Raw genomic sequence first — 21,959 nt, forward strand, 5'->3', positions numbered from 1 at the left:
TTGTTAAATTATGGCGTGAATAATGAATTATTCGGTGACTCCTGATGGACCCTAGTCGGGAGTACACATCCCACCAAGGTAGTAGAGCATTTAGAGGGAAGAAAGACGTTCCATGGAAAGTCAGGGAGGGATCGCTGGTCATCCGACAGGTTTCTCGTAAATCGTCCTGTTTAATCCTGTTTACCCATCTTAGAGTTCGAAGAAGCAATTCGAGCCAGTTACATTCCTCCTCCAAGTCTCGTCCTATCGTAAACCGAATAGAGGAAACCAGGAGGTCAATTTTCGGGACTGCTGGGGATTTCAGTGATTACTGGTAAATATATTAGGATAGAAAGATATGCTCTTATCAGTTCATGAAGCCAAATAGATCGCGGGATAAAAGATGAATCAACTAGTGAATCCCGATCTAGTTTATCCATGTTAGAGTTCGAAGAAGCAATTTTAGTGAGATTCCTCTGCGAAGCCTTTTCTTATCGCAAAGCGAACAGGGAATAGGAAGTTGAATTTTCGGAGCAGTAAGGAACATCGGTGAGTATTGGTAAAAAGATTACGGGGAAAACAAAGCGGTTGTAGGAGTTTATAAAATTGATTGTATCGTATTGTATTGTATTGATGAATTATTAAGAGTACCGGTGGATTCGATCGAGTGCAAGATCAAGTCAACTCAGCACTTAGGGTGGAGAACGATGTTCCGTGGAAAGCCAGGAGCGAAGACGTGGATCGCTGCTGGCCATCCGACAGGTTCCCCGCAAATCGTCCCGCTTATACACCGAGATCGAAGAAGCGATCGTTAGGTTCCCCTTTTTCTTATTCGGGAGCGAAGTGATAGCATTGCCGAGAGCGGCCTCGCACTCGACTCGAGGTGCATCGATTTGTTTGTCAAAAGGATTTTTATCTTCTCTCAGGATGTTGCAATTTGAAGCATTCCGCGGATCTTTGCCTCCCCAACACCGCGTCGGGTGGTCAGCTTCTAATCGTTGATGGGCTGATCGATACGTCATCGGGCTGCACCACCACGTGTATTTAATTAACCATCGGCCTACAGATAGCGCAATTAATAATCCGTAAAAGTACCTCCTCCTGGATCGTCGAGTCCGTTGCAAATTGAGATTAAACGAGATGCAAAGGTGGTCATGGCTTATCGCCGCCTGGAACCAGCGAATGCTCCGAAGATACTTACGAGCTGGATGCATTGTTAATCGGCCCGTTTAATTAAGAGTCGATAATGACTATCTCCAAAATGATTACCATCGATTGATTTATCGTCCGAGTGATGTAATAACGGTTACGTATCGGCTACGTTGCCATTACCACGATGCACTTTCCTCGATCTAGAATTTTTCTTGAGAGTTCTTTGGGCACGTTTATGTTGCTCGAAAAAAAGCATCAGAACAGAGGCTGGCTAGCTGAAGACGGTCCAACCTTTCTTTCACCGACCACTTGAGTGTTCGGATATCTTGTTCAACTAATAGTAACCTGGCCATGGTGGGCGCGGCTTATGTTATTTATGGGGGATTTTATTAATTGAGAACTAGACAAATTGTATGCAGTCTGTGCGGGGCGTGACTCTTGGGAAGGGGTCCAAAAAGTCTGAACCGCGTCGAATCGTAAAGTCTCTATCGGGCCCACGCATCGATTTAACGAGTAGGTATGCGAAAATAAAATGGCGCTGACCATCTTCTGTTGCGTCTGCGACAAACCCAGGAAACGTTGATGGCGCTCGGGAAGAGATTATCGCGACCCCGAGATTTGCTTGGGGCATGTCGCGGGTGGGGCGAATCTGCATGTGCGGTCCTCGTTCTCTACGTGGCGCGCCGTTGGAGAACCCTTTAAGGATGCACAGAATTTATCTCCGAAGCGTGAAACACTTTCAATTTTGCTGGGTGGATAAAGAATCGAATAATAAAAAAGATCCAAAGAGCTTGAGAAGGATGTCGATAAAAGATTTTAGATTATTTTCTAACTATACGTCTAAGCTTTCGGCTGTTTTCTTTTTAACGCAGGATTCGTGCGTTTCTTTCTGCAAGCAATAAAAGTGAGGAAAAACAGTGCACCGAAAGGAACTATCGCAACTTCAAGAGCTGTTCAAAATATTTTATAGATAAAGTCCACCTTCACATGCATGGTCGTCGTTCTCCATATGGCTACCTACGATCTTGGAGCACACTCGGAAGACGCGATGACGTGACTAAAGAAAGTAGAATACCTACTTTTGATTTTATGACACCGATGATAAGAGCGAGCCGTTAAAGGAAATGCGCAAGAGGAAACGAAAGAGGCGCCGGCTCACAATGCCAGCTAGGAAACGACCACCAATTTGTTAATGGCGCTCATAAAACACCACGAGCTCGGGCTCTAAATCATTTTCTTCTGTTTAGCGCAGGATTCATGCATTTCTCTCCGCGGGGGATAAAAGTCAGGGGAAAAAAGGCAGAAACGAAGGGTTTCGCAACCAGTTCTGCATATTCCGTTTTACCGTCTCTCGGATGACGAGCAACAAAAGTCGCCTGAACGATTACCAGGAGACGGAAGGTAGTCGACGGGCAGAAGTTATGCTTCTTCCTGGAAGAAGCATATTTTTAACGAAGCGCAACCTCGGCTGGTATTTCCCCAAGACCGATCCCGTCCTCCAAAATCCCAAACCCCCGGTTGGTTCATCCGAGGACGCAGAAAACGGAAATTAAATCCTTGGGACGATTTACACCCTGCTTTGAAATCCCGCTGGAAACTCCGACCTTTTCGCGCAGATCTTCCCCTCGTGTTAGCCACGTAACGCGAGAACCAAAGGAACATCTTAAAATCCCATCAGTTGGACCTTTTACCGGCCTCTTTGCCTCTACCGATTCTCTTAGACCATCGTGTTACACCCCATGACAATTTTAAATAATTGCAAAGATAAAAGGCAAGCCGATTCGATGCGAGGTTTCGGTTTCCTCCGCGTTGCTCCGGCGCTCTTGAAGATAAAATATAAATACAAGGTCCAAGCTCGTTTTTCTGTCGGCCACCCATTGAGAGTAAATTTTGACACTCTCTTTTAAGACCTCAACCCGCAGGGTCGCCACGCAAAAACGGTCCTTATTACAGGCGTCTCCTCGATTAGTAAAGACCGGGTCTCATCAGTTGCCCGTGATTGCCGTGTTCGGTTTCACGAGCATGGAGCGTGGCCCCCGGGCGGAATAAAAATTTTGATTCGCCATATCTGTTGGAGCAAATATGCTCGCATCGCGACGTGGAAGTGCCTCGCTATAGCAGGCTGATGCATCCTGTAAATCAGGCTTTATTACAGCGGCTGTTCCTCCGAGTAGCTCGTTCTGCCTTAGGACCTCGTATATGCAGGATCCGAATTTTGCAGGACCAAAGTTAGGGATGGCTGGCATCGAGATATAAAAACAAATAAATCTCGTGGGAGCCACCTTTTTCGGAGTTTTGTTGCGATATTAGGTCTTAGTTACACGCAACGACCACCTGCGGCGTTTCAGGATCATATATTCACTTTCCGGGAAGAAAGAGATGTCTGGAATTTTTATTAGGACCCGCCACTGCGATCCCGGGGCGCCACGAGTACCTACCTTTTTGGGCTTGTCGGAGAGATACTCCTTCGCCAATTTACATATTCGGATAGCAGATATAAGCTTCACTCGCGGCTATCGCGAGGATCCGGCAGGAAAGGGCAGAACGAGGAATCTCCCTGTGTGATATAACCGCTTACCACACGAGGACGTTTCAACCACTCTTGGGGGGCGACATTTCGAGAAACGAGCACTGACGATGATCGTTAACCCTTTTGTTACGGCGATCCGTTCCGTTGTAGCGCCATCGTTGAATGGGATCCTGTGCCAAAAATATACACATTGCGCATATTTTCAGGTCTTTTTATGGATGTTGAATACATGTATTACGCTCGTATCCGCGGGCCTTTCGATGGATGTCGATATCCAGGAATGAGAGGGTTTAAGGTCGATTTCATCGTTTCTGGGTCGTCGTATGATTCAATTAACGGTTCAATCCTCCGAAACGGTAGATTAAAGTAACAACTGTTAATTTAATCCGAACAGGAGATAAGGAAGTACCAGAAATTGCGATCTGGCTGTTCGTGGTTGTCCATCCTTGACCGGGTGGGTCTTCTTGAGTAATAGTACGCGGCTGCTCTGACAAAAATCTGTCCACGTCTCAACCGCGATGCAACATTTTACATGCCAGTGTTCCTCTTTGGCGTTCTTCCAGAGTCGAACGAACGCGGTTACTCCGAGGCACGGAACTCCTTTGAATCGGTGATGTCAATCGGCTGAGAATTTTTGGATTTACGCGACTCTTCGACACGGAAAGAATATAAAATAGGTCGACCAAAGTTTCTTACGTTACCCAGCGGTCGCAGACTTGGACTCCACTAGAGTCGTTGCCGGAATCCTTTCGACCCTATCAGAAATTATTCTAAACTGAACCACCGAAAATAATTAAAAATCGAAGTGGATATGAATAATGTACAAATCATCCAGAGTACACCATTTTATGTGCATTTTTTATTTCAATCGTTACAACATTTATTAAGTTTTCAACAGTTGCACACTTGAATGCTATCAAACGCGTTGCCGAAATCCTCTCGCTCTTATCGTAAATTATCGCAAACTGAACCTCCAATAGTGGTCGGAAATTGAAAGAACAATAGGCAATAAGTGACCGCAGAGTCAACCAAGTAATAGATCGTTTCGGGTGGAGTTATTAATTAAAATAATTATAACATTTTTAAACGCAAGGGTACTCGAACAATGTGATAATTAGCGGGCCTAATTCGATAGGCGTGTACCGGCGTGCCGATTAGTTCCGTTTTCGGTGCGTTCCTGCGTACCGAAGTAAAGCGGTCTGGCAAGAGTCCAGAACGAATTGGCCACACGCAAAAGCAGGGTCTCGCGATTTGACGACTCCGGCCGGCAAGGTAGGGATCCCCGTCCGTGGAAAGTGGTGCTAAAAGGTGAAGGGGTGGATCCGGGACGCGAAAGGGAAGACGAGCTTGTCGCGTCTTGGTGGGTTCGCCAAACGACAACACTCATCTATTTTCGGTCCTCGAGGATGACCGAGCCGAGGCTTGCCGGTGACATAACCGTTTCGGGTTAGTGTCCTCTTAACGGGCTCCGAGGGAAAGATTTACCACTTGCGAGAGATTTACCGAGGCTGAGCCCTCGATCGGGGTTCGCCAGCTGCGAATCGAGGGATGCTTCCGGTAACGGAAGAAATATCGTTCGCGGATTCAGATTCGCTCCTTGAATTAACTTTGAATGATAATTAGCGAACACCCAGAAAAATTCATTGCGATTATATCCATCTACTTTAAGTAACAAAAAAAAAACGAAATATTGTTCGCGAATTCAAATTCGCTCCTTGAATTAGCTTCGAATGATAACTAGAGAATACCCAGAAAAATGTATTGCGATTGTATCCACTCATTTTATGTAAAAGAAAACAAAAGAGATTAATAAAGAAGGAGGTATGTACGTTTTCGTGTTGTTCGAGTAGGAGGGCGAATGCATATTTCTTTTATCATGTAATTATCCGTGGATTAAATTATTGGTTTGGATTAATTAATGTTCGAAAGTACTTGGGAGTGGAACGAGATTTTGCTATTCGGCTTTGGAGAAATTGAGATCTCTCTTCGCGACACTCTCGAGTGTTAATCACCGCAGTCTAATTACTATGGTAACGCCGCTTTGATGTCTGAGTTGCGTGATCGTTATTAATGATATCGATGATCTCTCAATGAACTCGATCGCGGTGTTCCACTTTGATTGAAGCAGTTAGACGCCGTTCGTCGGTTTCCTGAAACGAGGAACTTTCGATAGAATTCGAAAAAAAAATCCCAAGACGGATCCCGATGTGGAAAGGGTTTACGATAATCGAATTTGTAGCAACGGTCAATAATTATTGTTGCCACTCCTCGAATGACTGAGCGACATACAATTTCTTGTTGCTAGAAAAAAGAAAAAAGAATATCACAATCACGAATATAATTTCTGTTGTCCCGGGAAAGTAATGTTTTTCTTTACAATGGATATAACAAAAATGTTTCTGGACGTAAATTTCGCCGGCCCATTTCCAAGGATTCACAACTGTTGAAGCAAGTAAAATGTCTTGTAATGACTGCGAATTTTTATTCCGCGGGTGCAAACCGATTAAAAAGCCAAACTCCTTTTCTTTGCCGGGTTTTCGGGGGTTGGCCGTGATCCTCCTCGACGATTTCTCGAAGGTTAATTATCACCAAGTCCAGTTACCTACTTATGCTACCGTCTCCTTGTCTTACAAGTCCGGCGATCGGTATTAACGATATCATCAACTTGGCGACGAGCTCGATCGCGCTCCACTTTGTGCCGATTAAACGTCACCGTTGATCGGTTTCCTGAAAGGAGTGCCTTCCGATGAACCACACGCGCGAACTTGAAGACGGGTGGTCCCGATAAGCCGGGAATTCGTAATAATCGATATCGATGTCGGGGAAGGCGAGTCGATCGGAAAGTCTCCTTCCCTCGCGTGAACTGTGCAGAAACGGAGGCGCGCGATGTCGGATATCTCCTGGAAGTGTGTGGGATGTTCCTGGGTCTCAATTAGAGCGCTGACGTCCGTTAATAGGAGAGGTCGTTAACTGCTCGTGGCTGGAACCGGTGAATACACTTACCGGCGCGTTTGCGGATGAAGAAGGTGGACCCTCGACAAGAGAAGTGCCCACTTCGCCGGCGCTCCGCAGATTTTATCGGGAAATCGGCCGCGATTACGCCACCCGAATCGACCGATCGGCTGATTAATCGACGCCGAGGAAATTAGCGAACTGGAAAGTTAGCAATTCCCGACACGGTGCCGAGAGATCGCGATCATCACGAAGGATCTATCCGCACTAAGGACGAAGCTGATGATCGAGTTGCTGCTAGGACTACGAAACAGCGATAGAAGATAAGAAATGCAGAAGAAATGCTACCGGTTGACTCCATTGGATTTAATGATTTCTAAAGATTGCGGGACGCAGGGTTATAAGAAAATTAAGTTTTCCAGAGTCGACAGGCCCTCTTCCCAAAGAGGTTTTCAAACGTCAATTTTGGATGATAATCGATTTTCAGGTCGAGAGGGGTTATGAAGGATGCGTTGTCTGAGAATCTTTAACCCAATTTAGCGGGAATTTTCGATTGGCAAGGGACAAGACCTGAGGAACTATCCTATAACCGTGAACGATGATTCCTACATGGCAGCAAATTTTACCCAAGTCGCGAGTTCGTCGTGACGGAAAATCGTCGATCGTTGAGAAGGGTATCAATCGATGATCCAGACATCGACCGTCGAAAGTCTCACGCTCGGATTCCTCCGGCTCTGTCACGAGCTTCCTCGAACTCCTGCGGAGCCTCGCTAGATTGTGAAAGAGCTCGCACTTGGGATACTTTTTCCACCGAGCGAGTCGCGCCTTGAATCGCTGCCGTCTGTCTAGGCGGAGATAAAGCCGCCTTGTTGCGACAAGCGGCTGCAATCCTGCGCGAATCGACCGATATAGACGATCGGAATTGACCAAGATTCGGAGAAGCCTTGACTGGAGCGACTCCATGCTTCCACAAAGATCCTTCACGTCGTGTCTTCGATGGAGAAGTCGGTCACGCCCATGTCGGACAGGATGGCGTTAAAATCGTCGGTCCAGTTTCTAAACGTTCCTGCCCCTCACAGAAGTTTATTTACCTCCTAACCGAGCCTGGTCTATAAACCGAGAAATTGATCGCGTCATTATTAAGCGCGTTAATATGTAGAGGATTTTAATGGTCGCGAGCAGAAGCGAATGGTAATAAGGTACGATTTTATTGCCCCCCCGCTGGACGGAGATCGAGAAACGATTTTAGATTTAAAAGACGCGTGATTAATGAACGAGCGCTACTCAAGTCCTTCCCAATCGACGGCAAAATGAACGCGTTAACACCTTGTCCTACAATGTCTACAAATTGTACACTATTCAGATTGATTGGCTGATTAAATCTTCATCTCTTCTTATCTCCATCCCCGATTTTTGCTTCGCTAACATTTCGCGTATTAAAGCCAACCATCATCAGCAGATCTCATTGGCGTGGATTAACCGGTAACCTTATAAGATCATTGAGTTAATGGGGGATCACACCTTGTTCGGGATTAATTACACGAAAATTGGCTGGATAGGTGGCACGGGCAGGTAATAATCTCCCAAGATCCGCAGGTACGATGCTACCGTTTGTCCAACTGATAGCATTTAGAACTCAATTTGAAAGGAAATGGAGAAAGTCGCGGTAATAAAAGTGCAAAAATTCGGACCACCACGTGGCCAGCCCAAGATGTCCTTGAATCGATGAGATGAGCTGCAGCAAAATGTTGCATGCTACCGCAACGTTCGTGGCAGTTCCAGTAGCCACTCGGGAAGCGATAGAGACAACTCGCGACAACGAGAGACAACGCTGATCATGGCCTGCATTAGCTATGGCTGTCAAGCGGAGAACGGACAAATTGCACCTCGCTTGATACCACCTCACGGCATATCGGCTTCTTTGCCTGTCCCAGCTCGCTACCTCTAAGAAAACCGACCTTCTCCGGCGAACCGTAATTGTCCCCGAGGAAGAGTCACTTAGGCTGGCAACCCCGAGGCAAGTAGTCCGGTCTGGACAAGGCACCGGGTGCGGTGTCTCCTAATGTCATATTCCCATGACGTTGGATCACGATCCTAGGTGCTCGTCCACGTTGCGCGTTTCAGAACTTCAGCTATGACTTTTACCAACAAAGCGCGTGTTTGGTTGTGGACAGCGGATGCAATGTAGCTGTACCATTGCAAGAACTAACGCATTATGTTAACCGGCCCCAAGACCAGGCTCTACCCTCAGCAAGTGGCGACCGACATCGGACCACGCAACGAAACGTGACGAAGATAACGTCGATTAAAACCGTCCCGAAGATTGGTCATGCCTGCTAAACCAGCAACGTATAAATTACCCCTGTTCGATGCCACCTTGCCGGTGGATCTTCGGTTTCTTCGAATCCAGAGGGATGTCTCGGAAGTGCCGAGCCTCTCTCTTCGGATCAAGGCGTATCGGATTCTTTCCGCGTCTTCGGGATTCAACGTTATCCTGGAAACCGTAATCGCGGAAGAGAAGTCGCTTACGGAGCTGGTAGACCGTGGATGATGACCGTGTACTCCCATCGGCATGTTTTAAGCAACGTTAGATCGTGCATATGCATTTCGAGGATGCTCCCCGGGGTGCATGCCTTCAGGGTGCCTGCATAGGGTGGGTAGGATTTAGGACTTTCGAGGGAACTTTATCGGAGACTGATTGAGCAGCGATCGATCGGACCACTAATTACGGAAGATTAACAACGTTAATAACTCGTGGAAGATGATTGAGTGTTTCTCTTCGTCAGTATTTAGCTCAGGACTGAAACGCATGTATGCGCGGATGGCCAAATGGACGGCTGGCTAGAATTGAGGGTTTCACATCGAACTTTGTCGGAAGAGAGGCCGATAAATACTTCCCTGAGTGAGGCGTTTGACGTAGCCGTTAATTATCTAAACCTGTCAAATGTTGACGTGCCGTCTGCGGAAATAGCTCGTCGCTGCGTAATTTTGAGCACGAAAGGTGATCATACCGCGAAAACGAAGGTGCCTTTTAATTTCCAAGGGAAGACCGCCAGATCGGCGGAAATCTGTATCCGTCTTAATGCTACATTAGCTAAGTAAATATATAACTGTCACAAATGGTCACCATTTTTATAAAACGTTAAGGCAGTACATGTCTGTTATGCATTACTTATATTTGATAATTCTGAATATGTGTGAAGTAACAAATAATTCAATGAAAAGTCCACGGATCTCAATCCGAAATAAATCTTATGTAAACGGCAAAAATTTAACAGCGACGAGATGTCACTGGAAAGTTTTTCTTTCCGTGGAAGTCAAGGAATTAAATATATGTCATTATTTATAAATCTCCGTGGGCAAAAAGCGAAGAAAAGCAATCATAATGAATAATTATATTATATTACCGTTGTAATATATTTCATTTCATTAAATTTCAGCTATCTTCCAGAGGACGTCGGTGTCGCGGGGCCAACTCAGGATCCAAGGTGTTGCCACCTGCCTTTTTCTGTGCATGGACTCCTGCGGGCTTTTGTACAGCTCGGTAAGTAGTTTCTTCCACCTTAGCCTTATTAGTTTGTGGGGCGATTTGCTGCTAAACGGACCGTGTCGAAAGAAAACGGGGCGCAAGGTTTTTCCTCGGGCCTCGGTTTATGGTGATTGGTGAAGAAGGATCCCTCGGTCCTTATAAGGAGAGCCGCTAAGTATTTGCGAGCTCTTCGCCTCCGTCTTTCCTGGAGTCCTTTTCGTCCTCCGGCGCCTTTCCTGGGGTCCTTTTTGACTGCCGCCGCCGCCATGGTGTCCAGCAACGGGGGAGAACATTTTTTGGCACTGTTTCATTATTCATACAATTAAGTACGCCCAACTGCCCGCCGTTCTACCTTGAGGGTATTAAAATTTTAATTGTGCCATCAATAAACTCCCACCGTCCGGTGTCGATATTTATAGAGGCGGGGATGGATTTGGATACAATGGGTCTCGACTTGGGGAGGAACCTCCAAATGTTCTCGGAATCCGTCAGATCCAGCTCCCGAAGGGGACGCGACTACCCGGCAGAGATTCATCCTCACGGAGTCCTTGAAAGCGCGAACAGGTCATGTATCCGAAAATATGGCCGCGTTATTTACGAAGAGATTAAATGAATTATGGGTCGTCGGTCGACGGTCCTCGACTTGGAGAGGAACGCTTCGAGTACCCTTGAAGTCCTCATCCAAGGTAGAAGAACCGATAGCTTCTCTAGGGTATATCCTAACGGAGTCCTTGAAATGACTAGCAACTCGTATATCTAGCAGTACACATCATGATAAGGTAATCGCACCATCGACAAACTTCTACGGTCCAGCAATGGCGTTTACGGTGTCGCAGGTGGACGCGCCACCTCATTCGGGAAGCGTGTCAGAGATGCATGGACAAATGTACCGGCTGCATTGCGGACAATTCGAGAGGTGGAAAAAAGGCTCGAAGAGGGGAGGAGCCCGACAGAAACGTCTCTCTTACGGCCTTAAGTGAGTTCTTCTGGGAGCTCTTCTGGCGAGAACGTAGGCCTTCTCGTGACCACCGATTCTCCCTCGAGTGGCCCGATCCACCAGATGTTCTTGCAGGGACCTTATGTAACTCTTCCGGACGCGGAAGCTCCTTGGCGGGCGTGTGCCCGGGGGAATGCGAGGCTTATTTATGTGTACGAATGTACTTCATGACCCCGAAGAAGGAGTCGGGCTCTGTAGAACTTGCAATTGATGGATGGCGCCTGCAACCTCGAGGCGGTAAAGTCTTACTTCCAAGATGTCGTTTCCCGAGAAGAAACGAAAATGGATCCGACCTCCACGAGGAAAGTGATACTTCGTGATCCCGATGGAGTAGGACTTTGCAGAAGTGGCGCGCGCGCAAACACGAAATCTTGAAGTCTCATTTCTGGAAAGTGATACTCATGACCTCGAAGAAAATCTCTTTCTTTGTAGAAGTCGCTCCCAATGAATGGTACCCTCGACCATATCGACGCCGACGTCCTCCAAGTTGTGAAGTCACATTTCCAGGATGTCGTTTTTCAAGAAGAAAGGAAAATGAACTGAAATTACTTTATGATCCTACAGAAAGAGTCGGACTTTGCAGAAGTGGCGCCTGCAGCCTCGAGGTGTTACAGTCTCGCTTCTGTCTTTTCTTTTACAAGAAAACAAAAAATTGACCCGACCTCCACACGAGGAAAGCAATTTCCAAAGTGAAACTCTTCGTTATTCCCAAGTGTCTGGACTGGGGAGAAAAGACCTAGAAACGGAACCCTGAAGTACAAATAAATTTATCGCAGAAAATTACGATGAAGAGACCGCGTCTCGTGGCATCAATTATGTAACAAACCGGTATAATGAGTTGCGAATACCGATCTCACGTGGATTATCGAATTACCTACCTGTTGAATAATTGTATTCGCAACGCAGTGGGCAGTTGTTCGATGTAATTTAAACTATTCGAACATCGCGGAGGAACAGGAGGCGACGTCGGTTTTCCAGGGAAGTTCTACCGTTGTCCCCAGAGGCCTTTGCACGTTTAACACGCGTTCTTCTCCAGGCGTCGTTGGGCCGACACCTCTAATTACCCGAGTCGTTACCTTTTTACCTATTTCCTTCGAGCACGAAAAGCTACCGAGACTCGATGAATCACCTCGCCCGACGTCGCGGTTACTCGCGATCTTTCTTTATTTTTCATTCCCCTGTCTCGCGTCCCCCTTTCACTTTTTGCCCTCTCTGGTTCTTACTTTCATTAAATTAACTGTTTGGAATTGCGCTTTCCATTCCACGGGTTTACCTCGTCCTCCGTGTAAAACTCTTCCTAACTCTAAATATACGCGTTAAAAACATGATATACACATATTAGCAGTAGTACATGTATAAGTCAACGTTAAAAATACTTAGAAATTTGTTATGACGATTGAAATTACCATGCAGGGCTCGTGAACGTATGAACAAGTCTCGAATTTTCTCACATTTTAACGGGAAACCTTTAAGTCGACTTCTAGAATTAAAAAGCATGAATAGAACCTCTAATACATGTTTCATAAATATATTGGAGTCTTTTAAGTACCGGGATGCTACCACGTGTCACGATAGACTATCGAATTTGCAATCAAGTATTGCTTTCCCATTTCTATTTGGTTTCTGATCCATCCTTGCTCACTGATCCGTCTAATGGGATTCCTTTGCACCGAGTTCGCCGATTTTGGATTTTTCATGTCAGACTACGCATTATAAATACCCATATATATATTGAATTTCTTTTCTCCATTGACACTTAGAAGCTTATATACGATCAAACGTGCTCACTAGAGGTATGCGTTCGATTGAACCCTAAATGGGTGACTTAATTGAAAGAATTCCGCTACCGCGAGCAAAATCTTTCCACTTGCAGGCCATCGACCCAATCGTACTTAGTCTTAGCTCGGGAACCTCTCGATAGGGACGTTAACCGGCGAAGTTTGCTCGATTTTCGCGGTTTAAAAGCGGGTCAACCCGAAAGTTAAACGAACCCTTTCGCACGTGGCCTCGGCGTTCGCGTTCCCGGGGAAGGATGCACCCGCAAACCCAATTTTAGACGGGCTCCGTCGCGGAATAAAATGCGAAAAGTCAGACAGGGTTCTCCTAAATATCTGTCTGTTACCATGCGCTGAATGACCCGAGTAAATTCCCGTTTACTCGCTTAAATCTAGCTTATGGTGCAGGAAAGAAATGTGGCGAGCGAATCGCGTCTTTTTAATTTCCTGCAGGTCATTAACGGTGACCGTGGCAGAAAAACTTCTTCACGCCTGATCATTATGGCTGCTTTTCACTAGATTGTTTAACGGGGGTGTAAGTACGGAACAATCTCAATTTATGAGGCGTCACGGGCGCCAATAAAATGCCTCGGCATACAAAATCACGACTTCCTTGTTCTGGTTTAACGAGTCCCTTACGAACTATCAAGGTCTGACAAGTTTTTAACGAGGGCTATCAATCTCGCGCGGACGCCTTATATCCACGCCGAAAGTTGAATTTCTTTAGATGGTAACTGCGGTGGTTTTTAGGTCTTTATATAATACCGAGAATGGTTGAAAATGTGGGGAGACTCCTTTAAGCTATTAGACTTTGATCGTTCAAAACGATGGAAAGTACTGAGTAACTCCTCTAATCGTGCCCATTTAAAAGTAATCTAATGCAACGATACAATCAGACCAGTATCTTATGAGGAACGTCTTACAGTACGATTTCTTCTGCTAGGAATAATTCCTAATTTTTAATAAAGCATTTATAATGTTCGAGAAAACGAAAGAGTTCCTTTAAACGGCACTTATTAGATACCGAAGGCGATCGAACGCAACGGTACAAACATATCGGTACCTTCTACGTATCACTCAACGATACAATAAATGTCCGAGGAAATAATTTCCCCTCTCAATTTCCTTTAGTTATCAAAACATTAGAGGAATGCCTGAGAACAGTTTCCCTTAATTCGAGGGATAAGTCAGGGTTCGAGATATCCGACCTCAGTCGTTGATCCTTCTTCGGGACACCTCGAGATAGAATCTCACCGGCTTCCCGCCAAAGGGAAACAAACGGACTGCATCAGCTAATTATCTTAAATACTTAATTTGTACTCCGGGAGCTCGAAAAAGGTCGCGTCGCATCCTCTCTGAATCGGTGCCTCAAAGGCAAGAAGATAGTCAAGGCAGGAAGGACCAAAGGGGAGGAAAGAAATTGCGCGACAACCTAGTTGTGTCCTGAGATCAGAGGACGGATACCCTTAATTGAGTGGGATGCCGATTATTCTCCAAACTAAACCTTTCTCCTTTCCCAGAAGCCGATGGACCCCTTTCCCTGCAGGGACTGATTTAATTAATAAATAAAAATTCATGGCCTCTGGAATGGCTACCTCCACTTAAGGGACCCGCCGAGTACTCTCGAAATTCGCGTCGACATCTGTACTTTCCCCCTTATCGTGCAACTTTGTTCTACAATTTGTCCCAGCTCGAGCATCGCGTTATCTTTACGACGGCTGAAATATTCGACTTTCATCGATACCGGCGGCAATGAAAGGCGATCATGTTCGACTCGGAATCCTCGTTCATGAGCTGGTGGGAGCAGATCACCACCCACGCGTCCGATACGCGGTCGCTTTGACAGGCCTTGATGCCCAAAATCCCGCTTTTTTATCAAGCGCCAGGAAGGGGGCTCCAAATAAAATGAAAAAGTCCTGGATGTGTAAATTAACACCTCCGGTGGAACTGGTTTTCGAGTCCTAGTATCGAGATAGGAAGAAACAGTTTAGGTTCGGAGCACATTGGATACGAATCGAGATTAACTCGCGCCGATATTTGCGATAGGGCCTTTCAGGCGTGTAAAAGGCCGGCTAATGGGATTTCGACGCCGATTTTGCAATTGAGCCGTCCAGGTCGGCAGGAGAGAACGACGTGGCTCATTTTTCAAACGTCCCGAGAGCACTCGGTCGGTCTAAAGGTGGACAACCGTGGGATGTTAGGATGAGATGGGTGGCAACGAGAGGAGAACGTTCTGCGAACTCGTCATTCGAAGGGGATTAAAATTGACAGGTACAGGATTTTTAGCAGCACGTCCAAAGATTGTGATACTTCCTGCCTGAGTTGAAACCGATCCGCCGTGATTAAAGAAAAGGGAATAAAAAGTGGAGTGCCTCGCCCCGAAATATCTGCGAAATTGTACCGATGGGTCATTGAACGTTTCCGGCTTTGGCTGAGACTGTGAGTGGTTGAATGCTATTTTCTCCTTCGTTAAAATTGTATCATATTGTTTTTGTACCGTTTTGACGGCCGGTTACCTGTGAGGGGGACCTCTAAAGATGTCCAAGGGGGGTTTTTCTTTTTCTCACGACGTGCCGGCATAACCTAGGGAGGATGAAATTAATGATGTTTGACGGAGAGGGAAACCCTTGTTTAGACCGTCGAGTTTCACGGGTCTTAACCTAATGTCGCCACCGTAACGGAGTTCCCGGGGCGCGGCCTCTTTCCAGTTTAATTGGCTGTCGCCTTATCGGACAGGATGTCACATAAATTACTCCTGACTCCTACACGACTGATCCCGAAGGGTGGGACAACTCGCAGGAAAAGTTTTGTTGGGTTCGGCGAATCCTTTTGTTCGAAAGGGGCCTCGTTAAAGCGACGAAACGATCCGGCACGTACGGCTGAACTCGACGAGGCGGATTTTGTACCAGCTCTCATCCCACCTCTCAAATTCGACTTCTTTTCCTTGATAATCATGATTTTGCCCGGAACTCCGGCCCGGCGAGTTTAACCTCGTTGGAAACATCTTCGGTGTTAAAAAGAAAACGTAGAATTGAATTTTCTACTCAACCGCAAAAATTAGAATACGTCTTTGAAACGATGCTCATGAATCGACATTAGAGATACTGTCCAATGCAGACCAGACGTGGACGACTCAAATGTTTCGCGCTAACATTTTTAACCACGATATTCTTGCCTCCTTTCGAGATTTATTCTGGCCACTTTTTTGCCTTCCCATAATTCTTTTCGGTTTCTTACGTTTCTGATAATTTCTTTCCCGTTCTGCGCCAGTTAACTCGGGCATTTTGAGAAATCAAGAAAGCCAGTTTCGATTTTTGTCATTTCTAAAGAAGCTTTTTACCTTTTCAATCTTTCCTTTCTATGTAATGGCTCTACGTACTGGCTATAATAAAAGATATTCATTTTTAATATCCTAACGCTAACTTTGGGAGATATAAATTACTTTCGAAAATGACTATGTGAAAAACCTGCTGGACTTGAAAGAGGCGTCATTTTGTTACTTTTTGATATTTTTCGAAATTTTATTATTCCGTCGCGAACTCCTACTCTTGCTCTTCCGAGTTTGTCCATCGTTTATCTTTTTGCTACGATTAGACATGGAACAATCAGCGATCATATGCGTGACACGTTTCTCTGCCTTTGCCAAGCATGGAAGGATTACATTCCGGCAACAAATGTATCCTACGTAAAAAAAATGAAGAAAATTAGATGTCCCTTGAAACAGTGTTTTTAGTAAAGAAACTCAGCGTGCGGTCTCACGCTATGAGAGGGTCCAAGACGCTACCGCGTCTCTTGATTCTTTCTATCGAGGCTACTGCGTGCCTTCGGCGAAACATCCAAGAACGAGCAGAGACAGAAGGCCGGTGGATTCCTAGGTCCACCTCTTCAGGGTTTATCCGTCCGATCTAGGCGGATTCTCGTTAAATCCGACACGCTTCTTCGGTAAGCTCTTCATCAAGCGTGGGACACGCGTGTCTTTGGCCCTCGCCGTTACGACATAATTCAGGTCCGCTGACGCGAGCACAAACATTATGATGGACGGTCGTTACCGTCCTACAATACACACGTGGGACTACCCCAAGGGGTGCACCTTTCTGCCTCACAGATGACCACTGGGCGGTTCAGGAATGCCCCTAAATAATCGCCTGTGATTCTTCCCTCGTTTTTCTCCCGCCTCGTGGTTCCTCCTTCTCTTAGCCGTCTCTCACCTTTCTAGCCCGGTAACTCCTAACTCGCCTACCCCGATCAAAGCCCGAACCCAGCTGTCGCGACGATTCTCAAATTTTGCCCCGACATCGCAACGTGGAAACGGCATCTACCTCGGGTCAGGAGGTCGAACCCATGGATTCGCCAAGGTATCGCGAATATCTCGGGGGTGTCCCCTAAACCCCGGTAATTTGAAGCCCTCGACTTGGGTGGCTGCTCATCCGAGTGGCTGATGTATTCCTGAACCTCCTTCGCTGGTAACCTATTCCTCTTCCCGTGCTAGGTGCCACCGACGCCCCGGAAAAATAAATCTGCGGGGAAGGTAAATCTTGTCGAATCTGTTTTTTCAATTTGTCGGACACTCCCCTACGTCCGTGGACGCTTAGATTTATAAGGAGTTTTCATTGTACTTATTTTGCATGCCGTCAACGCACGTTGCGATCGGTTTAAAGCTATGCCACGAGGTGTTGCACGTCCTACGCAAAATTGGAGCAGACCTTTGCTGAAAATAGATAATCCTCATAGGGATCATCTGCAAAACTTGAGAGAGAAGGTGTTTCCTTGGTAATATAGTGCCTCGCTCGCGATGAGGTAACATCGAACGCACGTCGCCGTATTTTATATGTTTTATGACAGCGGCTCCTTTGAGACGTCATCGAAAAGGAAAAACACGCTGGGCGTCATTCATTCGCCCAGTAGTTGGATTAACGTCAGCTTTTAAATTGTAACTCGAGACCGCGAGATGCCGTGTAAGACGTCTAACTAATTTGCTGACGAATACCGTGAGATGTATGGGCTATTAACACTCTAAATATTAATACTACCGGGGAGAAAAACTTATAAACATTCGGCTCCAAAGTGACAATAAAAACGGATTAAGTCATAACTTCGATAAATGAAACTCGAGATGTCAAAATATCTTATTAGAAGATCACGCATTTTGGGGAATCACTGGAGAGACGCTTGAAAGTGATTTTTACAACCGAGCAAAAGCGACCTAAGGAAGAGGCATGAGACATATAATATCTTCTTCTGCAACCTCATCTTCTTCTCTTTGGTACTTCAGGGCCTTCTTACGGGATCCAAGTGTGAAGAAAAAATAGTGCGTCGCCGTTACGGCGTGTAAGCTGCAGGGCTGCAGCGCAAAATGCAATAAATTAGTAACAGAGTGCACGAATGCCGTCGAACACACAGAGAACGTGAAGGAGCAAAAAGGGAAGCAAGAATAATCGGAGAAAATAAAGACGAATCCCTTTGACCCTGCTTGGGGACTAGAGTCAAAAGGCAAACCAAAGTTCCTGACGGGTACTTCATTTCCACCCCATCTCATCTCAAGCTTCTGCACACTTAGGAGTCAATGCAAGTGATCATGGATGTTTTTAATTTTTGTTTTCTGTTGTGCTCCCGAGAAGAGAATTTCTTGATTAGTCTCACCATTTCACCTGCTTGAGCATGATCCATCCTGCCGGAATGGTTTCGTCGCAGTTCACCCTTAACGTTGTAAATCATGTCCACGTAAAACACAGTTGCTGGCCGAGTTGGAAGTGCATTTATCTCTGTCCTGGTGCATAGAGCTCGGTGTTCAAAGAAGGTTCAGGAGTGCGATGCAACAAGAAACATCGCCTCGTTAAGGATGGAGCATAAATTCGGACCTGCCTGTAAGCTCAGCACCCTGCCGAAAGCTGAGCGATGCATAATCGAACGCGGGGGCTTTAATTGCCTGTGCGCCTTAAACCCGGGCTCCATTAACGGCTCGCGTGCCTGTACAAACTCGGCTAATATCGCAATCAATTCGACTAATTCAATTAGCCGCGGGAACAAATTACAGGCATGTTAAAGGCCCATAAATCCTTGTTGGTTCGGGTCTCGATAAGCGCGAGAGCCACCACCCACATTGATGCTCGCTGACGTGTCCAATTCAAGTCGAGATACATTCTAAAGACGGCTTTAATAACTTTCTATCGATTTAGATTATATTTATCTAATCGGCGGTCAAACTCACAGCCACGTGCCGTCCAGGGGATTAAGTCAATTACACGGGAAGTTAGCCGTGTCGCGGTGAAAACAGGAGCGAGACGAATCGAACCCTCTTCCTTCCAACCTCTTCCTTCGTTTCGTCGAAGATCTCTTTTTCTCTTCCAAGATATCCTCCACCAAAAATAAGAGTCCATGATCGCGCAACGCTCTTTTGTAGCAAATCTCCGACGCAAACCTGATTGAAAAGAAATTAATCTTTTAACATGTGGTCCTAGGTTTCTGGACTTCTACTTCGAGGTCAATTCTGGAGTTGCAACTATCTGGGAATATCCTATTCCTGGGAACTGATATTTATTTCGTCAAACTTTACAAGAAACTTAATGAAGGACTTTTCCGAATAGACAAAAGAATTTGACGCCAAGATTCTTCCGATTTATTAAAAGATCTTAACGAGATGAACTCCTTTTCTGGTCGTACGTTATGATTACGGTTCCCTCGGCATCTTGAGTTGCTCGGCACTAAATGTGCAGGAGTCCCGAGTGGTTGTCAATTTATACGGTCTAGGAAGTGAGCAGCGTAGATAACATTGCTTGGACGGTACCGGAACAACTCGCTGATGTGCAAAGCCACTTAAACGCGTGCGACTCTGCACGCATGTTCAAGATGTAAAATAATCCCCAGAAGAGGGACACGGTTGCTGATGTCATCGTTACGACCACTTTGCAGATGTATACAGTGGGCACATCGGAGACAACTGCACCCGGACTATAGATGTAATCACCCTGCATCAGTCGCGAATTGTTGCAATTGCTCGGTGCCTAGAAACTGCATCGTAAATGTTACCGTTCTTCGAGATATACGATCTTGGCCAATCCCGGCAAAGATATCGAACGAGATGACAGACGGAGATGACTGACCGCGCCGACTGAATACGTCGATCATAAATTTCGATGCACTTTGAGGGAAAAAGATGATCATCCAGGCCTGCTAATTTTGTTCCCGTCCTGATCTGGAGACATTACGAAACAACGCCGGCAGGGTTATTGGCCCTGGTCGTCATTGCCCCGTTACTGTCACCGCTGATTGGCGTCTTACGACTCGTAGTCATTGATGATCATCAGCGACTAACGCGCGAGAGAACCATGCGACGATGTTGCGTCGTGCAAAGTCGTGAACGTTTGCTCGCTCCCAAGTGGGCCAGCGTACTTTCAGGTTCCCTGCACTTTGCTCCTCATAGTTTCGTGGTATTTATAAATTGGTGTGCTAAATGGTGTCGAACGAAATGTCGCGTGTAATAATGCAATCTTCATGCACAAGGTTATTCCTTGGAAACTGAATTCCTCTGCATCAAGACCCGCGTTAGGGAGCAGGGATCAGAAAGCCCATCAGGGCCATCGGCTTTCGTTCCCAGAACCCTCTATCTACCTATGTCTCATTTTTTCCTTTTGCAATCGGAATCGTTCTACGCTACATTCCGCCGGCCTCCAAAATTATGCGACAGGGATGTAAAAGCGACGGCCCAGACCTCTCAAGGGTGAAGTCGTCCCTTACGATTTCAATTTACAACCTCACCCACGTCAAGAATGTCCTATTCCGCCATTACGCCGAAGGTGAACGGATTCATAGACCCCTGAAAAAGGAAATCCGAAGAGCACGTTGCTCGGATGCAATGAAGCCCAATTTGGAGCCGAAGGAGCTTCCTTTATTTCCATTTAAGCCGCATCGACGTGGCCTCGCGGGATTTAAAAATTATGTGGCAGCCCTCGATGGCGGCGCCTTCTAGTAAATACACACTTTCAAATTGCCCTTTAACTTTACGACATTGTTCGTCTGGGTCGCAATCGTTCGTTGGCCAAGTCAAAGGATTCGTTTTCGGTACTCGTCCTTTTCGGCGGCGCCGTCGTTACCCTCGGCACCATGCACATCATTTACCCCATAAAGCGTGGACATTAATGATCCGCGATCGGCGTCGAAGTCCACGATGAAAGAATTACGGTCACCATCGCGATAGGGTCATTCGCGAATGTCCGACAAAGGGTTCTCAGGACAGATCTCTTCGAAGGTTACATGCCCATGCACCATACGACATGCAACAGCTCTGGAGTTGCCCAACACCCAACGCATTTTATGGCACGAATCAATTGGACCCCTTGGGGTCCAGATTTTTTTTCGGCAACTGGACCTCTAAAAAGATCCAGTTGGCACTCGGTCCAATCGATCGTTGGTGAAATTTTGCAAGAAGCACAAGGAAATTCGGGAAATGGAGGCTTTGGCCCTTCTGGAGCAAGAATCGTCGGCACCAATGAGGTCAACCGATGCCGTTGACCCATAAACGTGCTATCCACTGCACTGAGCGGTTTCCACGTGGATGCAACGCGTAACGAGCAAAGTGGGTGTCACTTTGACTTTGACCCCGAGTGAACCGTCCAACATGGACATGTCGTGATGGTCGACGAGCATCGTGTGCTTGCACGTCCAACGCAGACGGCCCGACCAGTGCCTGGTTCGTGTGACAGAGGAAGAGGCTCGTTAGGAAGTTACGCAGTTGGTGCTTTAACCTCGTAAGGGGGTGCACGTACAACGCAACCGCATGCTTGCACTCGCATTAACTCCGCCGAATCGCTCGCAACAGTCGTCATCGCGTATGCGTAATCGACATAACGCAATTACGACGATTACGTTTCATGATCCGAAGGCTCGCCGGGCTCCATGGAATCGCGCCATCGTTGCAATTGGAGCCTACAACGTGTCCTGTCGTTGTCGCAAGTGCATCTTTCCTTTCGAGGCCATGATATCCGCACGGATTGGTTGGGAGTAAATGAGCAAACTAATTAACAAATAAGTCCCTAAATGTCTAATATA

The 21,959-nt window shown here is 46.4% G+C and overlaps 1 protein-coding gene across 2 annotated transcripts in view; it reads left to right on the forward strand.

Annotated features, from left to right (window-relative positions):
- The window catches only part of LOC105698398, a 59,890-nt gene that overhangs the window by 31,836 nt on the left and 6,095 nt on the right, over positions 1 to 21,959 (forward strand). For both annotated transcript variants that reach the window (XM_012422628.2, XM_012422629.2), the window contains exon 2: positions 10,054 to 10,157. In XM_012422628.2, the coding sequence (XP_012278051.1) occupies positions 10,054 to 10,157 (104 nt within the window). The remainder of the gene's footprint in view (positions 1 to 10,053; positions 10,158 to 21,959) is intronic.

This window comes from Orussus abietinus, unplaced genomic scaffold (genome assembly GCF_000612105.2).
Source record: "Orussus abietinus isolate OABI.00-Male unplaced genomic scaffold, Oabi_2.0 scaffold70, whole genome shotgun sequence".
In the NCBI taxonomy this organism is placed as follows: Eukaryota; Metazoa; Arthropoda; class Insecta; order Hymenoptera; family Orussidae; genus Orussus; species Orussus abietinus.